This window comes from Heptranchias perlo, chromosome 9 (assembly GCF_035084215.1).
Source record: "Heptranchias perlo isolate sHepPer1 chromosome 9, sHepPer1.hap1, whole genome shotgun sequence".
NCBI classification, from domain to species: domain Eukaryota; kingdom Metazoa; phylum Chordata; class Chondrichthyes; order Hexanchiformes; family Hexanchidae; genus Heptranchias; species Heptranchias perlo.
Window position 1 is genome coordinate 9,000,898 of NC_090333.1, and position 19,103 is coordinate 9,020,000.

Below are 19,103 nucleotides of genomic sequence, written 5' to 3' on the forward strand. Positions count from 1 at the left end.
TTCAACCCCTCGTGCCTGCTCCGCCATTTGATAAGATCATGGCTGATCTGTGATCTAGCTCCATATACCTGCCTTTGGCCCATATCCCTTAATACCTTTGGTTGCCAAAAAGCTATCTATCTCAGATTTAAATTTAGCAATTGAGCTAGTATCAATTAGAGTCATAGAGCACGGATAGAGGCCCTTCGGCCCATCGTGTCCGCGCCGGCCATCAGCCTTGTCTACTCTAATCCCATATTCCAGCATTTGGTCCGTAGCCTTGTATGCTATGGCATTTCAAGTGCTCATCCAAATGCTTCTTGAATGCTGTGAGGGTTCCTGCCTCCACAACCCTTTCAGACAGTGAGTTCCAGACTCCAACCACCCTCTGGGTGAAAACGTTCTTTCTCAAATCCCCTCTAAACCTCCCGCCTTTTACCTTGAATCTATGTCCCCTTGTTATAGAACCCTCAACGAAGGGAAAAAGCTCCTTAGTATCCATCCTATCTGTGCCCCTCATAATTTTGTACACCTCAATCATGTCCCCCCTCAGCCTCCTCTGCTCCAAGGAAAACAAACCCAATCTTCCCAGTCTCTCATCATAGCTGAAGCGCTCCAGCCCTGGTAACATCCTGGTGAATCTCCTCTGCACCCTCTCCAAAGCGATCACATCCTTCCTGTAGTGTGGCGACCAGAACTGCACACAGTACTCCAGCTGTGGCCTAACCAGTGTTTTATACAGCTCCATCATAACCTCCTTGCTCTTATATTCTATGCCTCGGCTAATAAAGGCAAGTATCCCATATGCCTTCTTTACCACCTTATCTACCTGTTCCGCCGCCTTCAGGGATCTGTGAACTTGCACACCAAGATCCCTCTGACCCTCTGTCTTGCCTAGGGTCCTCCCATTCATTGTGTATTCCCTTGCCTTGTTAGTCCCTCCAAAGTGCATCACCTCGCACTTTTCCGGGTTAAATTCCATTTGCCACTGTTCCGCCCATCTGACCAACCCATCTATATCGTCCTGCAGACTGAGGCTATCCTCCTCGCTATTTACCACCCTACCAATCTTTGTATCATCAGCGAACTTACTGATCATACCTTTTACATTCATATCCAAGTCGTTAATGTAGACCACAAACAGCAAGGGACCCAGCACCGATCCCTGTGGTACCCCACTGGTCACAGGCTTCCAGTCACAAAAACAACCTTCGACCATCACCCTCTGCCTTCTGCCACTAAGCCAGTTTTGTATCCAAAGTGCCAAGGCACCCTGGATTCCATGGGCTCGTACCTTCTTGACCAGTCTCCTGTGGGGGACTTTATCGAAGGCCTTACTGAAATCCATGTATACCACATCCACTGCGTTACCCTCATCCACACGCCTAGTCACCCCCTCAAAAAATTCAATCAAATTAGTCAGACATGATCTTCCCTTGACAAAGCCATGTTGACTATCCCTGATTAATCCTTGCTTCTCCAAGTGGAGACTAATTTTGTCCTTCAGAATTTTTTCCAATAATTTTCCTACCACTGATGTTAGGCTCACTGGCCTGTAGTTCCCCGGTTTTTCCCTACTCCTCTTCTTGAATAATGGTATTACATTAGCGGTTCTCCAGTCCTCTGGCACATCCCCTGTGGCCAGAGAGGTTCTGAATATATGTGTCAGAGCCCCCGCAATCTCCTCCTTTGCCTCACACAGTAGCCTGGGATACATTTCGTCCGGGCCTGGGGATTTATCCATTTTTAGGCCTGCTAAAACCGCCAATACCTCCTCCCGCTTGATGTTAATATGTTCGAGTATATCACAGTCCCCCTGCCGTATTTCTATGTCTACATCGTCCTTCTCCATAGTGAAAACAGATGCAAAAAATTCATTTAGAACCCCTCCTACATCTGCCGGCTCCACACACAGATTGCCATTTTTGTCCCTAATGGGCCCTATTTTTTCCCTAGTCATCCTCTTACCCTTAATATACTTATAAAACATCTTAGGATTTTCCTTTATTTTGCTCGCCAGTGTTATTTCATGGCCCCTCCTTGATCTCCTAATTTCTTTTTTAAGTATCCCCCTGCACTTTTTGTACTCCTCTAGGGCTTCCTCCGTCCTTAGCCTTTTGTATCTGCCAAAAGCCCTCCTTTTTTTCCTAATCCATTCTCGTATATCCCCTGACATCCAAGGTTCCCTGGAGTTCTTGGAACCACCCTTGACCTTTACGGGAACATGTTGCCATTGTATGGTCTCAATCTCCCTTCTGAAAGACTCCCATTGCTCCGATGCGGATTTTCCTACAAGCAGCTGATCCCAGTCCATTTTGGCCAGATCCTGCCTTATCCTATTAAAATCGGCCTTCCCCCAATTTAGAACCTTTATTTCCGGCCCCTCCCTGTCCTTTTCCATGACCACCTTAAATCTCACCGAATTATGGTCACTGTCACCAAAGTGCTCACCTACTAGCACTTCTTCCACTTGGCCGGCCACATTCCCTAGAATTAGGTCCAGTACCGCCCCCTCTCTTGTAGGACTTTCTACATGCTGGCTCAAAAAGCTCTCCTGGATGCACGTTAAGAATTTTGTACCCTCTAAGCCTTTTACACTCTGAGTATCCCAGTTAATATTGGGGAAGTTGAAATCCCCCACTATTATTACCCTATTATTTGCACAATTTTCTGAGATTTGCCTACATATCTGTTCCTCTATCTCCCCCTGACTGTTTGGGGGCCTATAGTACACTCCCATCAAAGTGCTTGCCCCCTTTTTGTTTTTAAGCTCCACCCATATGGCCTCATTAGAGGAACCTGCTAATATATCATCCCTCCTTATGGCAGTAATTGATTCTTTAATTAATATTGCGACCCCCACCTCCTCTTATACCTCCCCCTCTGTCTCGCCTGAAGATTCTGTACCCCGGAATATTGAGCTGCCAGTCTTGCCCCTCCCTCAACCATGTCTCTGTGACAGCAACAATATCATACTCCCATGTGTTTATCAACACCTTCAGTTCATCCACCTTATTCGCAAGACTCCTTGCATTAAAATAGATGCCATCCAGCCTTGCCCTCACATATTTGCCCTGTCTTCCAAGCTGACTTGTTTTTTTCTCTATATTTGGCTGCACATCACCCCCTATTGTAGCTCCACTCTATATCCCATCCCCCTGCCGTTATTGCTGACACCTGATGCACAGCTGACAGAGTAGCTGCTTCACTGCTGCTATAGACTTCCACTTGGGCACTGTATAAGGATTTGAGGATCATTTTGTATTGTCTGCAAGCCTACTCAGCTGGGTTGGGGGGCGGGGGGGGCAGGGGGTAAAAAATAAAGCAAGATCGCAGGAGATGGAGAGAAAAAAATAAAGTAACTGGCAAAAGTAGAGACTGAAAGATACAATTTTCTATGTGTGGAGAAATACAAATTTTTGATCGACTTTACTCCACTATTCATTGCAAAAATGCACCACCTTGTGGCAGCTTTGCTCATAACACTCTGAACACAGCAGGAAGGCAGCCAACCATTGCTTCGATTAGAGACTAGTCATTTTCCTCTTCTTACTGCCTGAATGTTCGGGGCGGCATAGATCCTTTATGTTGGATCCCCACTCACTTTAGCGACTGCTCAGTTTTCCCGCGTCATTTCCAGTGGAAGGGCTTACCCCATAATGAGGCATTAACGCCATCCCATTTTTCAGCATTTCCACTCTAGTTACACTCAGCCGTGATCATGCCCATATAAAGCAGGCATCCACAACATCAACTTGCCATTTACATAGCGCCTTTAATGTAGTAAAATGTCCCGAGGCGCATCTAGAGTTGCTAGGCACTGGGGAAGAGGCGGAGGTAAAATTTGAAGAAACTTAAACCCTGATATCTCATGGCCTTGCAGAATTCTTATTTCACCCGCTGACTTTGGAGAGCAATTTTCTTTGTGTTGCTCCTGCCAATTGCTGTGGACTCGCCTTTCCCCCTCTTCAGACAGAGCCACAATGGGGTTTCCCATTAGTAGAGCTGTATTTTGCCCAAGGAGCAGCAGGCTGCAGTGGTGTAGTGGGTTAATGTTACAGGAATTAGTAATCCAATAGTTTGTGAGTTCATATTCCCACCACTGCCGTTTCCAAATTTGAACTTAGTCTTTTTTTAAAATCCGGAAATAAGATACGGGTACCAGTAAAAGTGACCATGAAATTGCCGGATTGACACAAAAACCCAACTGGTTCACAAATATCCTTTAGAGAAGGAAACCTGTCGTCCTTACCCCGCTCTGGCCTATATGTGACTCCAGTGCCACCCCAACATGGCTGCCTCTTAACTACCCTCTTAAGCGGCCTAGCAAGCAAGTGTCGGGCAGCTGGGGACAGGCAATAAATACCGTCCTTGCCAGCGACACCCACACCCTGAGAATGAATTTTTTTTAAAAGAATGGGCCAGGCAATCTTTCCCTGGCTGCGAGAGATGTTTATTACCCCTCTGATATGGGAGCCCTTCTCTTGACTCTCAGATCTGGCCACTGCATAAAAACAGTCCTGTGAACATCTTCTCTCCTCCCGCCATTAACTTGCTGTTATCTACAGACCTTTGTCTGTGCGCATCAGTACACACAGTTCCATTCATGCCACCTTATCAAAGCTACTTCCAGACCTTGCCCAGAGCAACGTCTGCACAACACAACAAGCGTAATGTTAATCGACCGCCAAAAGCCTGTGTGTGTTTTATTTTTACATATTGCATGTTAATAGGCAGGAGTGAACGCCGTCCAAGGTTTGGTAGACTTTACAGTCAGTATAGCACAGTGAGAAAACAGTGGATGATTTACAAAACGCCTGATGTTGAGGTGTTACCAAGTTGAAGGCAAGATAACAGCTAGCTTACATATGGCCTCCTTGAACAGGGTCCTCTAGTGTACTGTCTGAACAATTACCATACCTAGGCAGATACGAACACCAGCTATTATAGGAGCCAGGGAGCAGTTGGGTGAGTTAGCATACTCTTCTCGTAAGTAAAGTTTTGTTGTTTGACAGGTAAAAGACAAATTCAGAGGTATTCCTTTTTAAGGAAAGAGACAATGAGAAACATTTCATTTTAACATACAGCATTGGTGATGTCAGTGTAATGCAAGTAGTCCCATCGTCTGCTTTGGAAACAATAGTTTCTGCTGTTTACACTAAACTCATTGAGAATTCTGCTTCAAGCTGTGTGGCATTTCAAGTTTCCCTGGGGCATGGGGGGAAGACTTACAAAATGGTGACCATAAATTATTTTTGCCCATTTTCCCCATCAGTTTTCTCCTTTGCCCTCCTCTTCCTGCCTGGGCTTGGTTCCTCAGTCATTGGTCACCGTCCAGTGCCTTCCCCAAGTGATCATTCTTCATGTGGGAGCCCCAGACAATGAGCGTTGACAGGCTATTCTATCATAAGCTAGGAACTGCGGAGGAACAGAGAGATTTAGGGGCCCAAGTACAGAAATCACTAAAAGCTAGTGGACAGGTACAAAAAATAACTAAAAAGGCTAATGGACTGTTGATCTTCATCTCAAGGGGGCTGGAATACAAAGAGCTAGAAGTTATGTTATAGTTATGTAATGCTCTGGTTAGATCCCCACCTGGAGCACTTCGTTCTAGGATTGATCATTTTTTGTTAGGTAAGGGTATTAAGGGATACGGAACCAGAGCGGGTAAATGGATTTGAGATACAGATCAGCCATGATCCAACTGAATGGCGGAACAGGCTCGAGGGGCTGGATGGTCTACTCCTGTTCCTATGATCCTGTGGGTGACATCACAGCCAAACATAGGAATATAGGAACATGAGTAGGCCATTTAGCCCCTCGAGCCTGTTCCGCCATTCAATGAGATCATGGCTGATCTGTGACCTAACTCCATATACCCACCTTAGCCCCATATCCTTTAATACCTTTGGTTAACGAAAATCTATCAATCTCAGATTTAAAATTAACAATTTAACTAGCATCAACTGCCATTTGCGGAAAAGAGTTACAAACTTCTACCACCCTTTGCGTGTAGAAATGTTTCCTAACTTCACTCCTGAAAGTCCTGGCTCTAATTTTTAGACTATGTCCCCTAGTCCTAGACTCCCCAACCAGTGGAAATAGTTTCTCTCTATCCACCCTATCAGTTCCCCTTAATATCTTGAAAACTTCGATCAAATCACCCCGTAATCTTCTAAATTCCAGGGAATACAACCCTAGTTTGTGTAATCTCAGCTCGTAATTTAACCCTTGGAGTCCAGGTATCATTCTAGTAAACCTACGCTGCACTCCCACCAAGGCCAATATGTCCTTCCTAAGGTGCAGTGCCCAGAACTGAACACAGTACTCCAGGTGTGGTCTAACCAGGGCTTTGTATAGCTGCAGCATAACTTCTACCCCCTTGTACTCTAGTCCTCCAGATCTAAAGGCCAGCATTCCATTAGCCTTTTGATTATTTTCTGTACCTGTTCATGACATTTTAATGAACTGTATGGACTCCTAAGTCTCTTTGTACCTCCACTATTTTGAACTTTTCATCATTTAGAAAGTACTCTGATCTATCCATTTTAGGTCCAAAGTGGATGACCTCACACTTGCCTACACTGAAATCCATTTGTCACAGTTTTGCCCATTCACTTAATCTATTAATATCTGTCTGTAATTTTATGCTTCCATCTACACTGCTTACAATGTTGCCTATCTTTGTGTCATCGGCAGACTTGGATATGTGGTTCCCTATCCCGTCATCTAAGTCGTTAATAAATACAGTGAATAGTTGAGGCCCCAACACAGATCCCTGTGGGACACCACTAGTCGCATCCTGCCAATTTGAGTACCTGCCCATTATCCCTACTCTCTGTCTCCTGCCATTCAGCCAATTTCCTAACCAGGTCAATAATTTGCCCTCAATTCCATGAGCTTCAACTTTAGCTAACAGTCTCTTATGAGGGACTTTATCGAATGCCTTCTGGAAGTCCATATAAACAACAACCAGAGGCATTCCCCTGTTCACTACTTTAGTCACCTCTTCAAAAAATTCAAACAGGTTCGTCAGGCATGACCTACCCTTTACGAATTCACACTGGCTCTCTCTGATTAACTGAAAATTTTTAAGGTGTTCAGTCACTGTATCCTTAATTAAAGACTTAACTATAGAAGAAGATGCTGCCAGAGTCTCAGTAAAGGAAGTTATACTTGAGATACTGGATGGGCTAATAATTGATAAAGAGGAGATACTAGAAAGGCTAGCTGTACTTAAAGTAGATAAATCACCTGGTACGGATGGGATGCATCCTAGGTTGCTGAGGGAAGTAAGGGTGGAAATTGCGCAGGTACTGGCCATAATCTTCCAAACATCTTTAGATACAGGGGTGGTGTCAGAGGACTGGAGAATTGCAAATGTTACATCCTTGTTCAAAAAAGGGTGTAAGGATAAACCCGGCAACAGTTTAACCTTGGTGGTGGGGAAACTTTTAGAAATGGTAATCCGGGGACAGAATTAACAGTCACTTGGACAAGTGTGGAATGATTAGGGGAAGCCAGCACGGATTTGTTAAAGGCAAATCGTGCTTAACTAACTTGATAGAGTTTTTTGATGTGGTAACAGAGAGGGTCGATGAGGGCAATGCAGTTGATGTGGTGTATATGGATTTTCAAAAGGCGTTTGATAAAGTGCCGCATAATAGGCTTGACATCAAGATTGAAGCCCATGGAATAAAGGGGGCAGTAGCAGCATGGATACAGAATTGGCTAAGCAACAGGAAACAGAGAGTAGTGGTGAACAGTTGTTTTTCGGACCGGAGGGAGGTGTACAGTAATGTTCCCCAGGGGTTGGTGCTGGAACCACTGCTTTTCTTGATATATATTAATGACTTGGACTTGGGTGTACAGGGTACAATTTCAAAATTTGCAGATGACACAAAACTTGGAAGTGTAGTGAACAGTGAGGAGGATAGTGATAGATATCAAGAGGACATAGACAGGCTGGTGAAATGGGTGGACACATGGCAGATGAAATTTAACGCAGGAAAATGCAAAGTGATACATTTCGGTAGGAAGAACGAGGGGAGGCAATATAAACTGGAGGGCACAATTCCAAAATGGGTACTGGAACAGAGAAACCTGGGGGTATATGTGCACAAATCATTGAAGTTGGCAGGGCAGGTTGAGAAAGCGGTTAAAAAAGCATACGGGATCCTGGGCTTTATAAGTAGTGACATAGAGAACAAAAGCAAGGAAGTCATGATGAACCTTTATAAAACACTGGTTCGACCACAACTGGAGTATTGTGTCCAGTTCTGGGCACCGCACTTCAGGAAAGATGTGAAGGCCTTAGAAAGGGTGCAGAAGAGAATTACTAGAACGATTCCAGGGATGGGGGACTTTAGTTATGTGGATAGACTGGTGAAGCTGGTGTTGTTCTCCTTGGAACAGAGAAGGTTGAGAGTAGATTTGATAGAGGTAGTTAAAATCATGAAGGATCTAGACAGAGTAGATAGAGAGAAACTGTTCCCATTGGCGGAAGGTTCAAGAACCAGAGGACATAGATTTAAGGTGAATGGCAAAAGAACCAAAGGTGACACGAGGAAAAACATTTTTACGCAGCGAGTGGTTAGGATCTGGAATGCACTGCCCGAGTGGGTGGTGGAGGCAGATTCAATCGTGGCCTTCAAAAGGGAACTGGATAAGTACTTGAAAGGAAAAAAACTGCAGGGCTACACGGAAAGGGCGGGGGAATGGGACTAGCTGGATTGCTCTTGCGTAGAGCCGGCATGGACTCGATGGGCCGAATGGCCTCCTTCCGTGCTGTAACCCTTCAATGACTCTAATAATTTCCCGACAACAGATGTTAGACTAACTGGTCCATAATTTCCTGGTTTCCCCCTCTCACCTTTCTTAAATAGCGGAGTGACATGTGCAATTTTCCAATCTAAAGGAATGGGTTCCTGAATCAAGGGAACGTTGCAAGATTGAGTAGCAATCAAGAGCAGGAGCTCTGGTTGTTTTTCTCTTCTCCGATCTCAGGGTCACTGTACCCAGTTCTAGCTCGCCTACCATAATCCCGAGCCCAGGGTTACTCTACCCAGTTCTAGCTCGCCTACCACAATCCCAAGCCCAGGGTCACTGTACCCAGTTCTAGCTCGCCTACCACAATCCCAAGCCCAGGGTCACTGTACCCAGTTCTAACTCGCCTACCACAATCCCAAGCCCAGGGTCACTGTACCCAGTTCTAACTCGCCTACCACAATCCCAAGCCCAGGGTCACTGTACCCAGTTCTAGCTCGCCTACCACAATCCCAAGCCCAGGGTCACTGTACCCAGTTCTAGCTCGCCTACCACAATCCCCAGCCCAGGGTCACTGTACCCAGTTCTAACTCGCCTACCACAATCCCAAGCCCAGGGTCACTGTACCCAGTTCTAGCTCGCCTACCACAATCCCAAGCCCAGGGTCACTGTACCCAGTTCTAGCTCGCCTACCACAATCCCAAGCCCAGGGTCACTGTACCCAGTTCTAACTCGCCTACCACAATCCCAAGCCCAGGGTCACTGTACCCAGTTCTAGCTCGCCTACCACAATCCCAAGCCCAGGGTCACTGTACCCAGTTCTAACTCGCCTATCACAATCCCAAGCCCAGGGTCACTGTACCCAGTTCTAACTCGCCTACCACAATCCCAAGCCCAGGGTCACTGTACCCAGTTCTAACTCGCCTACCACAATCCCAAGCCCAGGGTTACTCTACCCAGTTCTAGCTCGCCTACCACAATCCCCAGCCCAGGGTCACTGTACCCAGTTCTAACTCGCTTACCACAATCCAAGCCCAGGGTTACTGTACCCAGTTCTAGCTCGCCTACCACAATCCCCAGCCCAGGGTCACTGTACCCAGTTCTAACTCGCCTACCACAATCCCCAGCCCAGGGTCACTGTACCCAGTTCTAACTCGCCTACCACAATCCCAAGCCCATGGTCACTGTACCCAGTTCTAACTCGCCTACCACAATCCCAAGCCCAGGGTTACTGTACCCAGTTCTAGCTCGCCTACCACAATCCCCAGCCCAGGGTCACTGTACCCAGTTCTAACTCGCCTACCACAATCCCAAGCCCATGGTCACTGTACCCAGTTCTAACTCGCCTACCACAATCCCAAGCCCAGGGTTACTCTACCCAGTTCTAACTCGCCTACCACAATCCCAAGCCCAGGGTTACTCTACCCAGTTCTAGCTCGCCTACCACAATCCCAAGCCGAGATCAGCAAACTCAGCAGGGACAAGGGACCGAAGCAGGGAGGACCTGCCGGTCTGCGTGGTTCAGTCGCGCAATAACTTTACCAACTGGTTCACTGGAGGAGCTGATACTGTTTCTCAGATCGATTATTTGCATTATTTTCTCTACCGCTATACTCCGCTATCCTCTTGTGGTGTTTTATTTTTTTTTTGCTTGCTGACTCTTCCAATTCCATTCACAGATACTAGACAACTGGAAGTATCACAAACCAAAAGTGGCCTCCTACTGGTTAGTCAAACTGGACTCTGCAAAGCAGCGCAAGGTAAGTGACCGCCTTCCTTCCGGAGAAGTGTTGGCACGGTAAGACGTGTTAATCAGACCCTGTGTGATGTCGCCTTCATTCAGATCCTAACGGAGAATTGTTGTGCGAGATTTCAAGATTTTCTTTCTTTCGGGATTTTTTTTTTGAATGCTCATCAAGGCGAGGGATGTCGGTGCTTTGCAATGGAACACGTTCTGTTTCCAGTGTCAGCGTCAAGCACTCCCAGGTCAGGCACAGCATGGTGCGATACTGAGTGAAGCTTCCCTTGCTCTGTCCCAACAATATGCCTCAGTTCCAGCCTCGGAAGGTACCTACACCGGTACAGTTGTCTCCCACATCCACCATTCTGTGGCTTATCAGAGAGAGAAAGTGCCAAATTAAAGGCAGTTTTGACGACAGTTTCTTTACTGAGCACAAGAAATCAAGACACATCCACTGGGTTTATAGATCCCTGCGATTATACACTGCAGTCTTCAGTTTGCAAAGCGGCTTAGAAAATAAATCGCTACATGCGTGCGTTAAAAAGAATTAAAAGAATTTGGAAGTTGCAAACAGCGCAGGATAGGATGCGCCCAATGGCTCAGCGAGTTTGTCTGGTTAGTAGCTGAGCCAAACAGGTAAGAAAGGATCCAGGTTCCATTTGCAGCCTGTGCTGAGTTAGTTGAACTTCAACTGGGGCGGTGGCAGGGGTGTGAATGTAGCTCTCAGCACTCTGCGGTTAGAAAGAAAGAAAGAAGGAAGAAAGAACTTGCATTTATACAGCACCTTTCACGACCTCAGGACGTCGCAAAACGCTTTACAACCAACGAGGTGCAGTCACTGTTGCAATGTAGGGAAAAGTGGCAGCCAATTGGGGCACAGCAAGCTCCCACAAACAGGAATGTGATAATGGCCAGATAATCTGTTGGTTGAGGGATGAATATTGGCCAGGACACCAGGGAGACCCCCCCCCCCCAGCTCTTCTTCGAAAAAGCACCGAGGGACCTTTTACAGGACGTGGTTGAGGCAAAGACCACTGAGGGAAGCACTAATTTGAAGCAGAGAACATAAGAACATAAGAAATAGAAGCAGGCGTAGGCCACGTGGCCCCTCGAGCCTGCTCCACCATTCAATCAGATCATGGTTGATCTTCGACCTCAACTCCACTTTCCCGTCCGATCCCCATATCCCTTGATTCCCTTAAAGTCCAAAAATGTATCGATCACAGTCTTGAACATACTCATTGACTGAGCATCCACAGCCCTCTGGGGTAGAGAATTCCAAAGACTCACCATCCTTCCTTAGGTAAGGAGACCAAAGCTTATACACAGTACTCCAGGTGTGGTCTCACCAAAGACCTGTACAATTGCAGCAAGACTTCCTTACTCTTGTACTCCAACCCCCTTACAATAAAGGCCAACATACAGAAGATGTGGGGCTGTGGGATCAGTGCTAGATTTCTCCAGCAAAAGATCTGGCACAGACGCAATGGGGTCGATTTTAGCTCCCAGGTGGGAAGGCAAGTGGCCTAGCGAGCATCCGGCCCACCCGGGAGCAGTAGCAGGAAGGCACAGCCGATTTTAACGGCCGGGTCTCATTAACGTGCCACCAGCCAATTTCCCGACCGAAACGGCCAGCGAATTGGTGGGAAGCGGCCTTTGAAATCGGGCGACAGCAGGACACTGCCATGGACTAGAAGGAACGGTCCTCGGCACGAAGGCAAGTGATCAGGAGGGGGTGTCGGGAGGAGATGGTGGTTGGGGAAGGAGGGGTTGGGGGGGAAGGAAGATGGGGGCACAAGAAGGCTCCTCTGGCTATTGCTCCTCCTGGCTCATAAATAAACTACATGAACATTTCTAGATGTTTCTGGCCTTGGATCTACTTCCTGACAGGTTTGGCCTGGCGAGAAAGCCGTCAAGGTGCTTACCCCGGTGCAGGCCTGGGGTTTATGTGGATGTCATCAGCGGAGCCCAATCTGCAAATTTAAACAAGGACTGGGCCGGCTTCAGGCGGGTTTAAAATCGCAGTCTCCAGGATCGGGGCAGGAGGCCAGCAGACAGGTCGCTTGCTCCATTTTAACTGCCCTCTTCCTGCCTGGTTTCCTCGGGCGGTGGGAGGGGGAGTTTAAATTACCCCTCCCCACCTTCCAATGAAGCAAGGTCCACTTTCTGTATCGTAATCTTCTTCAGCTCACACAGTGGATTGAATCTGGGACGTTCTTGCTCTGTATAACTCGGCTACTAACTGCCATGGACTACTAAGCAATCGGGGACCTTCACGCAAAGCTATTTGTGCCTCAGTTAAATTCTCATAAAACACGGGGCTGCCCTGATGGCTGGGCTGGTCAAAGCAACGAGTAACTTAGCTACTGGGAGATCCCAGATTTAACCCCTACTCAGTTAACTCATTCCTTCTGCAGCTGAGGGTGCTGCAATTGGCCTATCTGATTAGGAAAAAGCAGAGAGCCCCACATTCCCCCAAAGCCCCGGGTTCCTGCTGAGATTCCTGCCGGGCACCAGATGAGGCTCAGCCTCAGGCTCGGACTGTGGCGCCTTCTACGGATAAGTAACCCGCCGGCACCCACCGTCAAAGGCTCCCACTTAAAGAACGGCCGCTTGAGCGAGGTAATGGAGGGTGGGCCATGGCCTAGATATTCAACTGCGCCCGAAAACTGGGGGGTGGGGGGGCGGGAGTTGGGGGGGTGGGGCGGGCAGGGGTTTCAGATTGCCATCTATTTGTCTCTATTGCTCGAGACTGCTCCTACTCAATTCACGTCGAACCATGCATGAACCAGTGGGAGGACACTTTTGGTCTGTGGTACTTCCAGTTGCCTAGTATGTGTGAATGGAATTGGAAGAGTTAATGAGCAAAATAATAACACCACAAGAGGACAGCAGAGTATAGCATTAGGGAAAGTAATGCAGATGAACTAAGAAACAGTATCAGCTTCTCCGTAGAACCACACTGGTGGCTACCTTTAGGACTGAGTGTGAGAGTTTTCATCAGCGCTCAGCATGATTATAGTCACTCGGTTATTTGGCGTTCGGTTACAGCATACTATTGAGGCAGAATATGGGGATGTGGGCATTGCTGGCAAGGCCGACATTTGTTGCCCAGGTCTGGTTACCCTGAGAAGCTGGTGGGGGACATTCTTTGTTGTAGCGGTTTGATACAACCGAGTGGCTTGCTGGTCCACTTCAGAGGGCAGTTAAGAGTCAATCATAGAGGTCAGACAAGGTAAGGACGGCAGGTTTCCTTCCCTAAAGAGCAGTGAACCAGTTGGGTTTTAATGACAATCCGACAGCTTCCTGGTCACTTTTACTGATACCAGCTTTTTTTTATTTCCACATTCTTTAAACTGAATTCAAAATTCTCTGGATTACTACTCCAGTGACACAACCACTACACTACCGCAGCCTATGACTCTGCATCTAACCGTGCTGTACCTTAAAATCAGAGCCAGGCTATTCAGGAGAGAAGTTAGGAAACACTTCTTCACACAAAGGGTGGTAGAAGTGTGGAACTCTCTCCCACAAAAAGCAGTAGATGCTCGCTCAATTAATAATTTTAAATCTGAGATCGATAGATTTTTGCTAGCCAAAACCACACTGGTGGCTACCTTTAGGACTGAGTGTGACCAAGGGACCAATGGTATTAAGGGATATGGAGCCAAGGCGGGTAGTTGGAGTTTAGGATACAGATCAGCCATGATCTCATTGAATGGCGGAACAGGCTCGAGGGGCTGAATGGCCTACTCCTGTTCCTACGTTCCAGTCCCATCAGTGATAAGAACATAAGAAATAGGAGCAGGAGTAGGCCACATGACCCCTCGAGCCTGTCCAATCAGATCATGGCTGATCTGCCACTTTCCTGCCCGATCCCCATATCCCTTGATTCCCCATAGAGTCCAGAAATCGGTTTATCTCAGCCTTGAGATATATTCAACGACTCTGGGGTAGAGAATTCCAAAGATTCACAACCCTCTGGGTGAAGAAATTCCTCCTCATCTCAGTCTTAAATGGCCGACCCCTTATGCTGCGACTATGCCCCCTAGTTCTAGACTCTCCAGCCAGGGGAAACAACCTCTCAGATGGAGAGACTCAACAGGGAGCTGGACTGCATTTTGGAGCTTGTGTCCAATATGCCAATGAAATGCAGCTGGGATTTCCAGAGTCAAATGTGTGGATATTTCATCTGACTGCGTGAAAAGGCTTCAGATTACAGATTATGAGACAAATCTGCTCTGAGACGTTATAGGGGCGTTTCTGTCAGGTACTTTAAATCCTCAGCATAAGGAAATAAGCAGTTTAGCAGATTCAACGTGGCAGCGGACTTGCGAGCACGCTGTCAGTCTCTGGCACCATTCTTGGAAGCATTGAGACGTCCTAAAGGAGATGCTGCAGGAAGTGCCCCGCACGTAAACTCTTCAGAAGGACAGAAGTTTAGTTGAAAAGGTTTGAAGAGGCACAGATCCCCTTTGCTTAATTGGGTGGTCTTAACCACGATCAGCAAGAGCTTAAGATGTTGTTTTAAAATATTACCGTAATTATTCGCCTCCCCCGCAGCGTACCCCCTCCCCCCCTCCCTCTCCCCCCCCCCGCCAACATAAAGGCCAAATGGCAGAGTTTTTTTTATGAGGATGTTAACCAGGCATCAGTTGTGGTTCACTGCAAAGCAGACGAGGGTCTGTGCACAAGCTGCCCAGCTTCCTGTTCGCAACATCTGGATGCTATATTGGAGCTAATAAAGTTTAATGTGCTGCTGAAATGGTATCGAGAACATGGAAAGTTATGTAAGTAATAGGGCTGTTTTCCACAGTTAACTTGAACTGCTGCAGCAGTGACGTTTGGACACTGTATTGGAGACTTTTTTCCATTCAGTACGCTGCGAAGAACTGCAATGTTAAAAGGATACCACAATAGTAAATTGCATTGTGTCCATGGCCTCGCCCCTCCCTATCTCTGTAACCTACTCCAGCTCTGCAACCCTCCGAGATCTCCGCGCTGCTCCAATTCTGGCCTCTTGTGTATCCCTGATTTCCTTCATTTCACCATTGGCGGCCGTGCCTTCAGCTGCCTAGGCCCTAAACTCTGGAATTCCCTCCCTAAACCTCTCCGCCTCTCTCTCCTCCTTTAAGATGCTCCTTAAAACCTACCTCTTTGACCAAGCTTTTGGTCACCTGTCCGAATATCTCCTTATGTGGTTTCGTGTCAAAGTTTTGTCTGATTACGCTGCTGTGAAGCGCCTTGGGAAGTTTTTAATACGTTAAAGGCGCTATATAAAGGCAAGTAGTTGTTGTTGTGTAATTGAGCCACATAGACTATAAGGTCGCAGGTTTGATTCCTGCTCTAAGCTGAGTTAGCTGGTCTCAGCTGGGGTGCCATTAGATTCAGAGCTGAACAATGGTCACTTGGGAGAGGGACTGGAGGAAGAGAGCTGCCCATGGAACCCTACCCGGCATCAATGCCTTCAGGAGAGGATAAGGCGATGGGTGGGGAAACTGGCAAACTGAAAGAAGGGGTGCTGACTCCAGCCTCTTGTACACGCCCCCCCTCTCTTTATCCCACAAATGGTGGGAGAGCCTTCAGCTGCGTAAGTCCTATTCCCTTGAATTAACTCCCTAAACCGACCCACCTCTCCCCCACCCTATAATACCCATCTCTTCGGCCAAGCTTTTGGTCAGCCCTCCTAAGTCTCCTCTCCTGGCACAGCATCCATATTCCAGATGCCTTCGATGGATTGCCGTGGGATTTTGCTTTAAGTTAATGATGCTGTATAAATCGAAATCTGTCACAGGGGTACTTTTGAACAGAGTAACGCAATCAATCAGGTGATTACTTAGCGGGAGTTCCTCAATATGTAAGACAATGGCCCACGGTACATTGGGTTGGATTTCTTCTGGTGTACAGTGACATACACTAGAGAGGCTGCTGCATGGAAGTATTTGCCCAATATTGAGGCTATATAAAGCATTTCAGGCGACGCTACCATTCCCTCCCTTCCAGTTCGTTGTTGTTTCAGTGCTGCTTCAGGGAGGCTCCCTTTGGGAGGAGGGGTTGGGGGAGGGGAGGCGAGCTGCTCCTGCTCTGAGGAGTGCGTCAAGTGACCACCTGTCCAATTTTTCCATTTGTTTCTGCTTTTGGAAAACAAAACATTGAAGAATCATAAGACGAAAATATATTTGAGAAGAAATTAGGAATGGAAGCCATTGGATTACTAGCCAAATTGACAACAGTGTCTGCACAGATCATGATTTTTCAAAGGATTAAAAAATGTCATTGAGCGTCCCCTGTTTGTTGAGCATCCCCTGTTTGTTGAGTGTCCCCTGTTTGTTGAGTGTCCCCTCTTCGCTGAGTGTCCCCTGTGTTCATTTTCTACTCACATAATAAAGGGACCACCAAAGTGCACATAGTTAGTCAAGCCACATTAACTATGCCCACGTTGGGAGTGCTCACAAGGTAATAATCTAATCAGAGTGCTATCAAATAGCATCATAAATCTTCGGAATAAAGCCTGAGTGCTTTATAGCTATCATCTGAACTCCTCAGATTCGATTACTGCCTTGAAACTATCAGGATACCTGTTATTATCTAATATACTGCTTGTTTTGTGGGCGCTTTGACTATTTTGACTCCACTGTTTGTACTGCCTCTCTCTCTATTATTCACTGCTCTCTCATCTCTCTCTCTGTTTCTCTCTATCAGTGAGCTGCATCTGCTTGGCTGTGTGATGACATCCACAATGCTCTTCTGGCCGACCTCCCACCTTGCACCCTCTGTAAACTTGAGCTCATCCAAAACTCTGCTGCCTGTTTACTAATTGGCACCAAGTCCCGTTCTCCCGTCACCCCTGTGCTCGCTGACCTACATTGGCTCCCAGTCCTGCAATGCCTCAATTTTAAAATTCTCATCCTTGTTTTTAAATCTCTCTGTGGCCTCGTCCCTCCCTATCTCTGTAACCTCCTCCAGCCCTTCAACCCTCCGAGATCTCTGCGCTCCTCCAATTCTGGCCTCTTGCACATTCCCGAATGTCATCGCTACATCATTGGCTGCCGTGCCTTCGGCTCCCTAGGCCCTATCTCTGGAATTCTGTCCCTAAACCTCTCCGCCTTTCTACCTCTCTCTCCTCCTTTAAGACGCTCCTTAAAACCTACCTCTTTGACCAAGCTTTTGGTCACCTGCTCTAATACCTCCTTACGTGACTCGGTGTCAAATTTTGTTTGATAACGCTCTTGGGACGTTTTTCTGTGTTGAAGGCACTATATAAATGCAAGTTGTTGTTGATTAACACTCGTGATATCACTGCTGTGAGCTTATCGTCGACGTCTGAGGAGATCCGTGGCCACTGTATATTAAATTATTACTTTATCCCTGTGCAGGACGAGCAGAATAGACTGCCTTAATTAGATCTGGTCGAACATGAATAAGGTAAAACAGAAGGAGCACTAGCATCCAGGAAGGGGAAGATGGCGCCATTGCTTTTGTTGAGAATCTCGAGGTGTGCTTATGGTGACGCCAGGATGCCGGAAGAGAAGAGCTGCCACCTCCAAGCTGCTTGCCTCTCTTTTAACTCAACAGAGTCTGAGGGGCTCGTCTCGAGGCTAGTAGCAAGGAGGGGGCAGGCCTTCCCACTTCTGGCACCAAGGGACGGGTCGGGTTCCCGGATGCAGTCAGAGGTGCGACATTCGCCTTGTTTATATTCTCTGGCTCCGTCGGCAGTGCACTGGCCGTACCATGCTTCTGCTGCCAATGGCACGTTAGAAATATTACACAGGATTGCATAGAATCTACAACACAGAAACAGGCCATTCGGCCCAACTGGTCTATGCCGGTGTTTATGCTTCACATGTGTCTGTTCCCACCCTACTTCATCTCACCCTAACAACATATCCTTCTGTTCCTTTCTCACTCATGTGCTTATCTGGCTTCCCCTTAAATGCATCTATGCTTTTTGCCTCAACTACTCCTTGTGGTAGCGAGTTCCACATTCTAACCAGTCACCGGGTAAAGAGGTTTCTCTTGAATTTCTTATTGGATTTATTGGTGACTATCTTATATTTATGGCCCCTAGATCTGGTCTCCCCCACAAGTGGAAACATTTTCTCTACGTCTACCCTATGAAGCCCCTTCATAATTTTAAAGACCTCTATTAGGTCAGCCCTCAGCCTTCTCTTTTCTAAAGAGCCCCAGCCTGAATATAAAATAATGTGCAATGTGGCAAATGTGGCCATATCAAATGTGTAATGTCAACCGTGGCTCAGTGGTCTCGCCCCCATGAGTCAGAAGGTTGTGGATTCAAGCCCCGCTCCAGAGACTTGAACACATGATCTAGGCTGACACTTCCAATGCAGTACTGAGTGAGCGCTGCACTGTCTGAGGTGCCGTCTTTCAGATGTGTCTGCCCTCTCAGGCAGACGTAAAAGATCCCTTGGCACTATTTCGAAGAAGAGCAGGGGAGTTCTCCCCAGTGTCTTGGCCAATATTTATCCCTCAACAAACATCACTTAAAAAAAAACAGATTATCTGGTCATTATCTCATTACTGTTTGTGGGATCTTGCTGTGCGCAAATTGGCTGCCCCGTTTCCTACGTTACAACAGAGACGATACTTCAAAAGTACT

The 19,103-nt window shown here is 47.1% G+C and overlaps 1 protein-coding gene across 1 annotated transcript in view; it reads left to right on the forward strand.

Annotated features, from left to right (window-relative positions):
* Positions 1–19,103, forward strand: part of ttll7 (tubulin tyrosine ligase-like family, member 7) — a 170,987-nt gene that overhangs the window by 136,169 nt on the left and 15,715 nt on the right. The window contains exon 17 of the mRNA XM_067989644.1: positions 10,425–10,505. Within this exon, the coding sequence (XP_067845745.1) occupies positions 10,425–10,505 (81 nt within the window). The remainder of the gene's footprint in view (positions 1–10,424; positions 10,506–19,103) is intronic.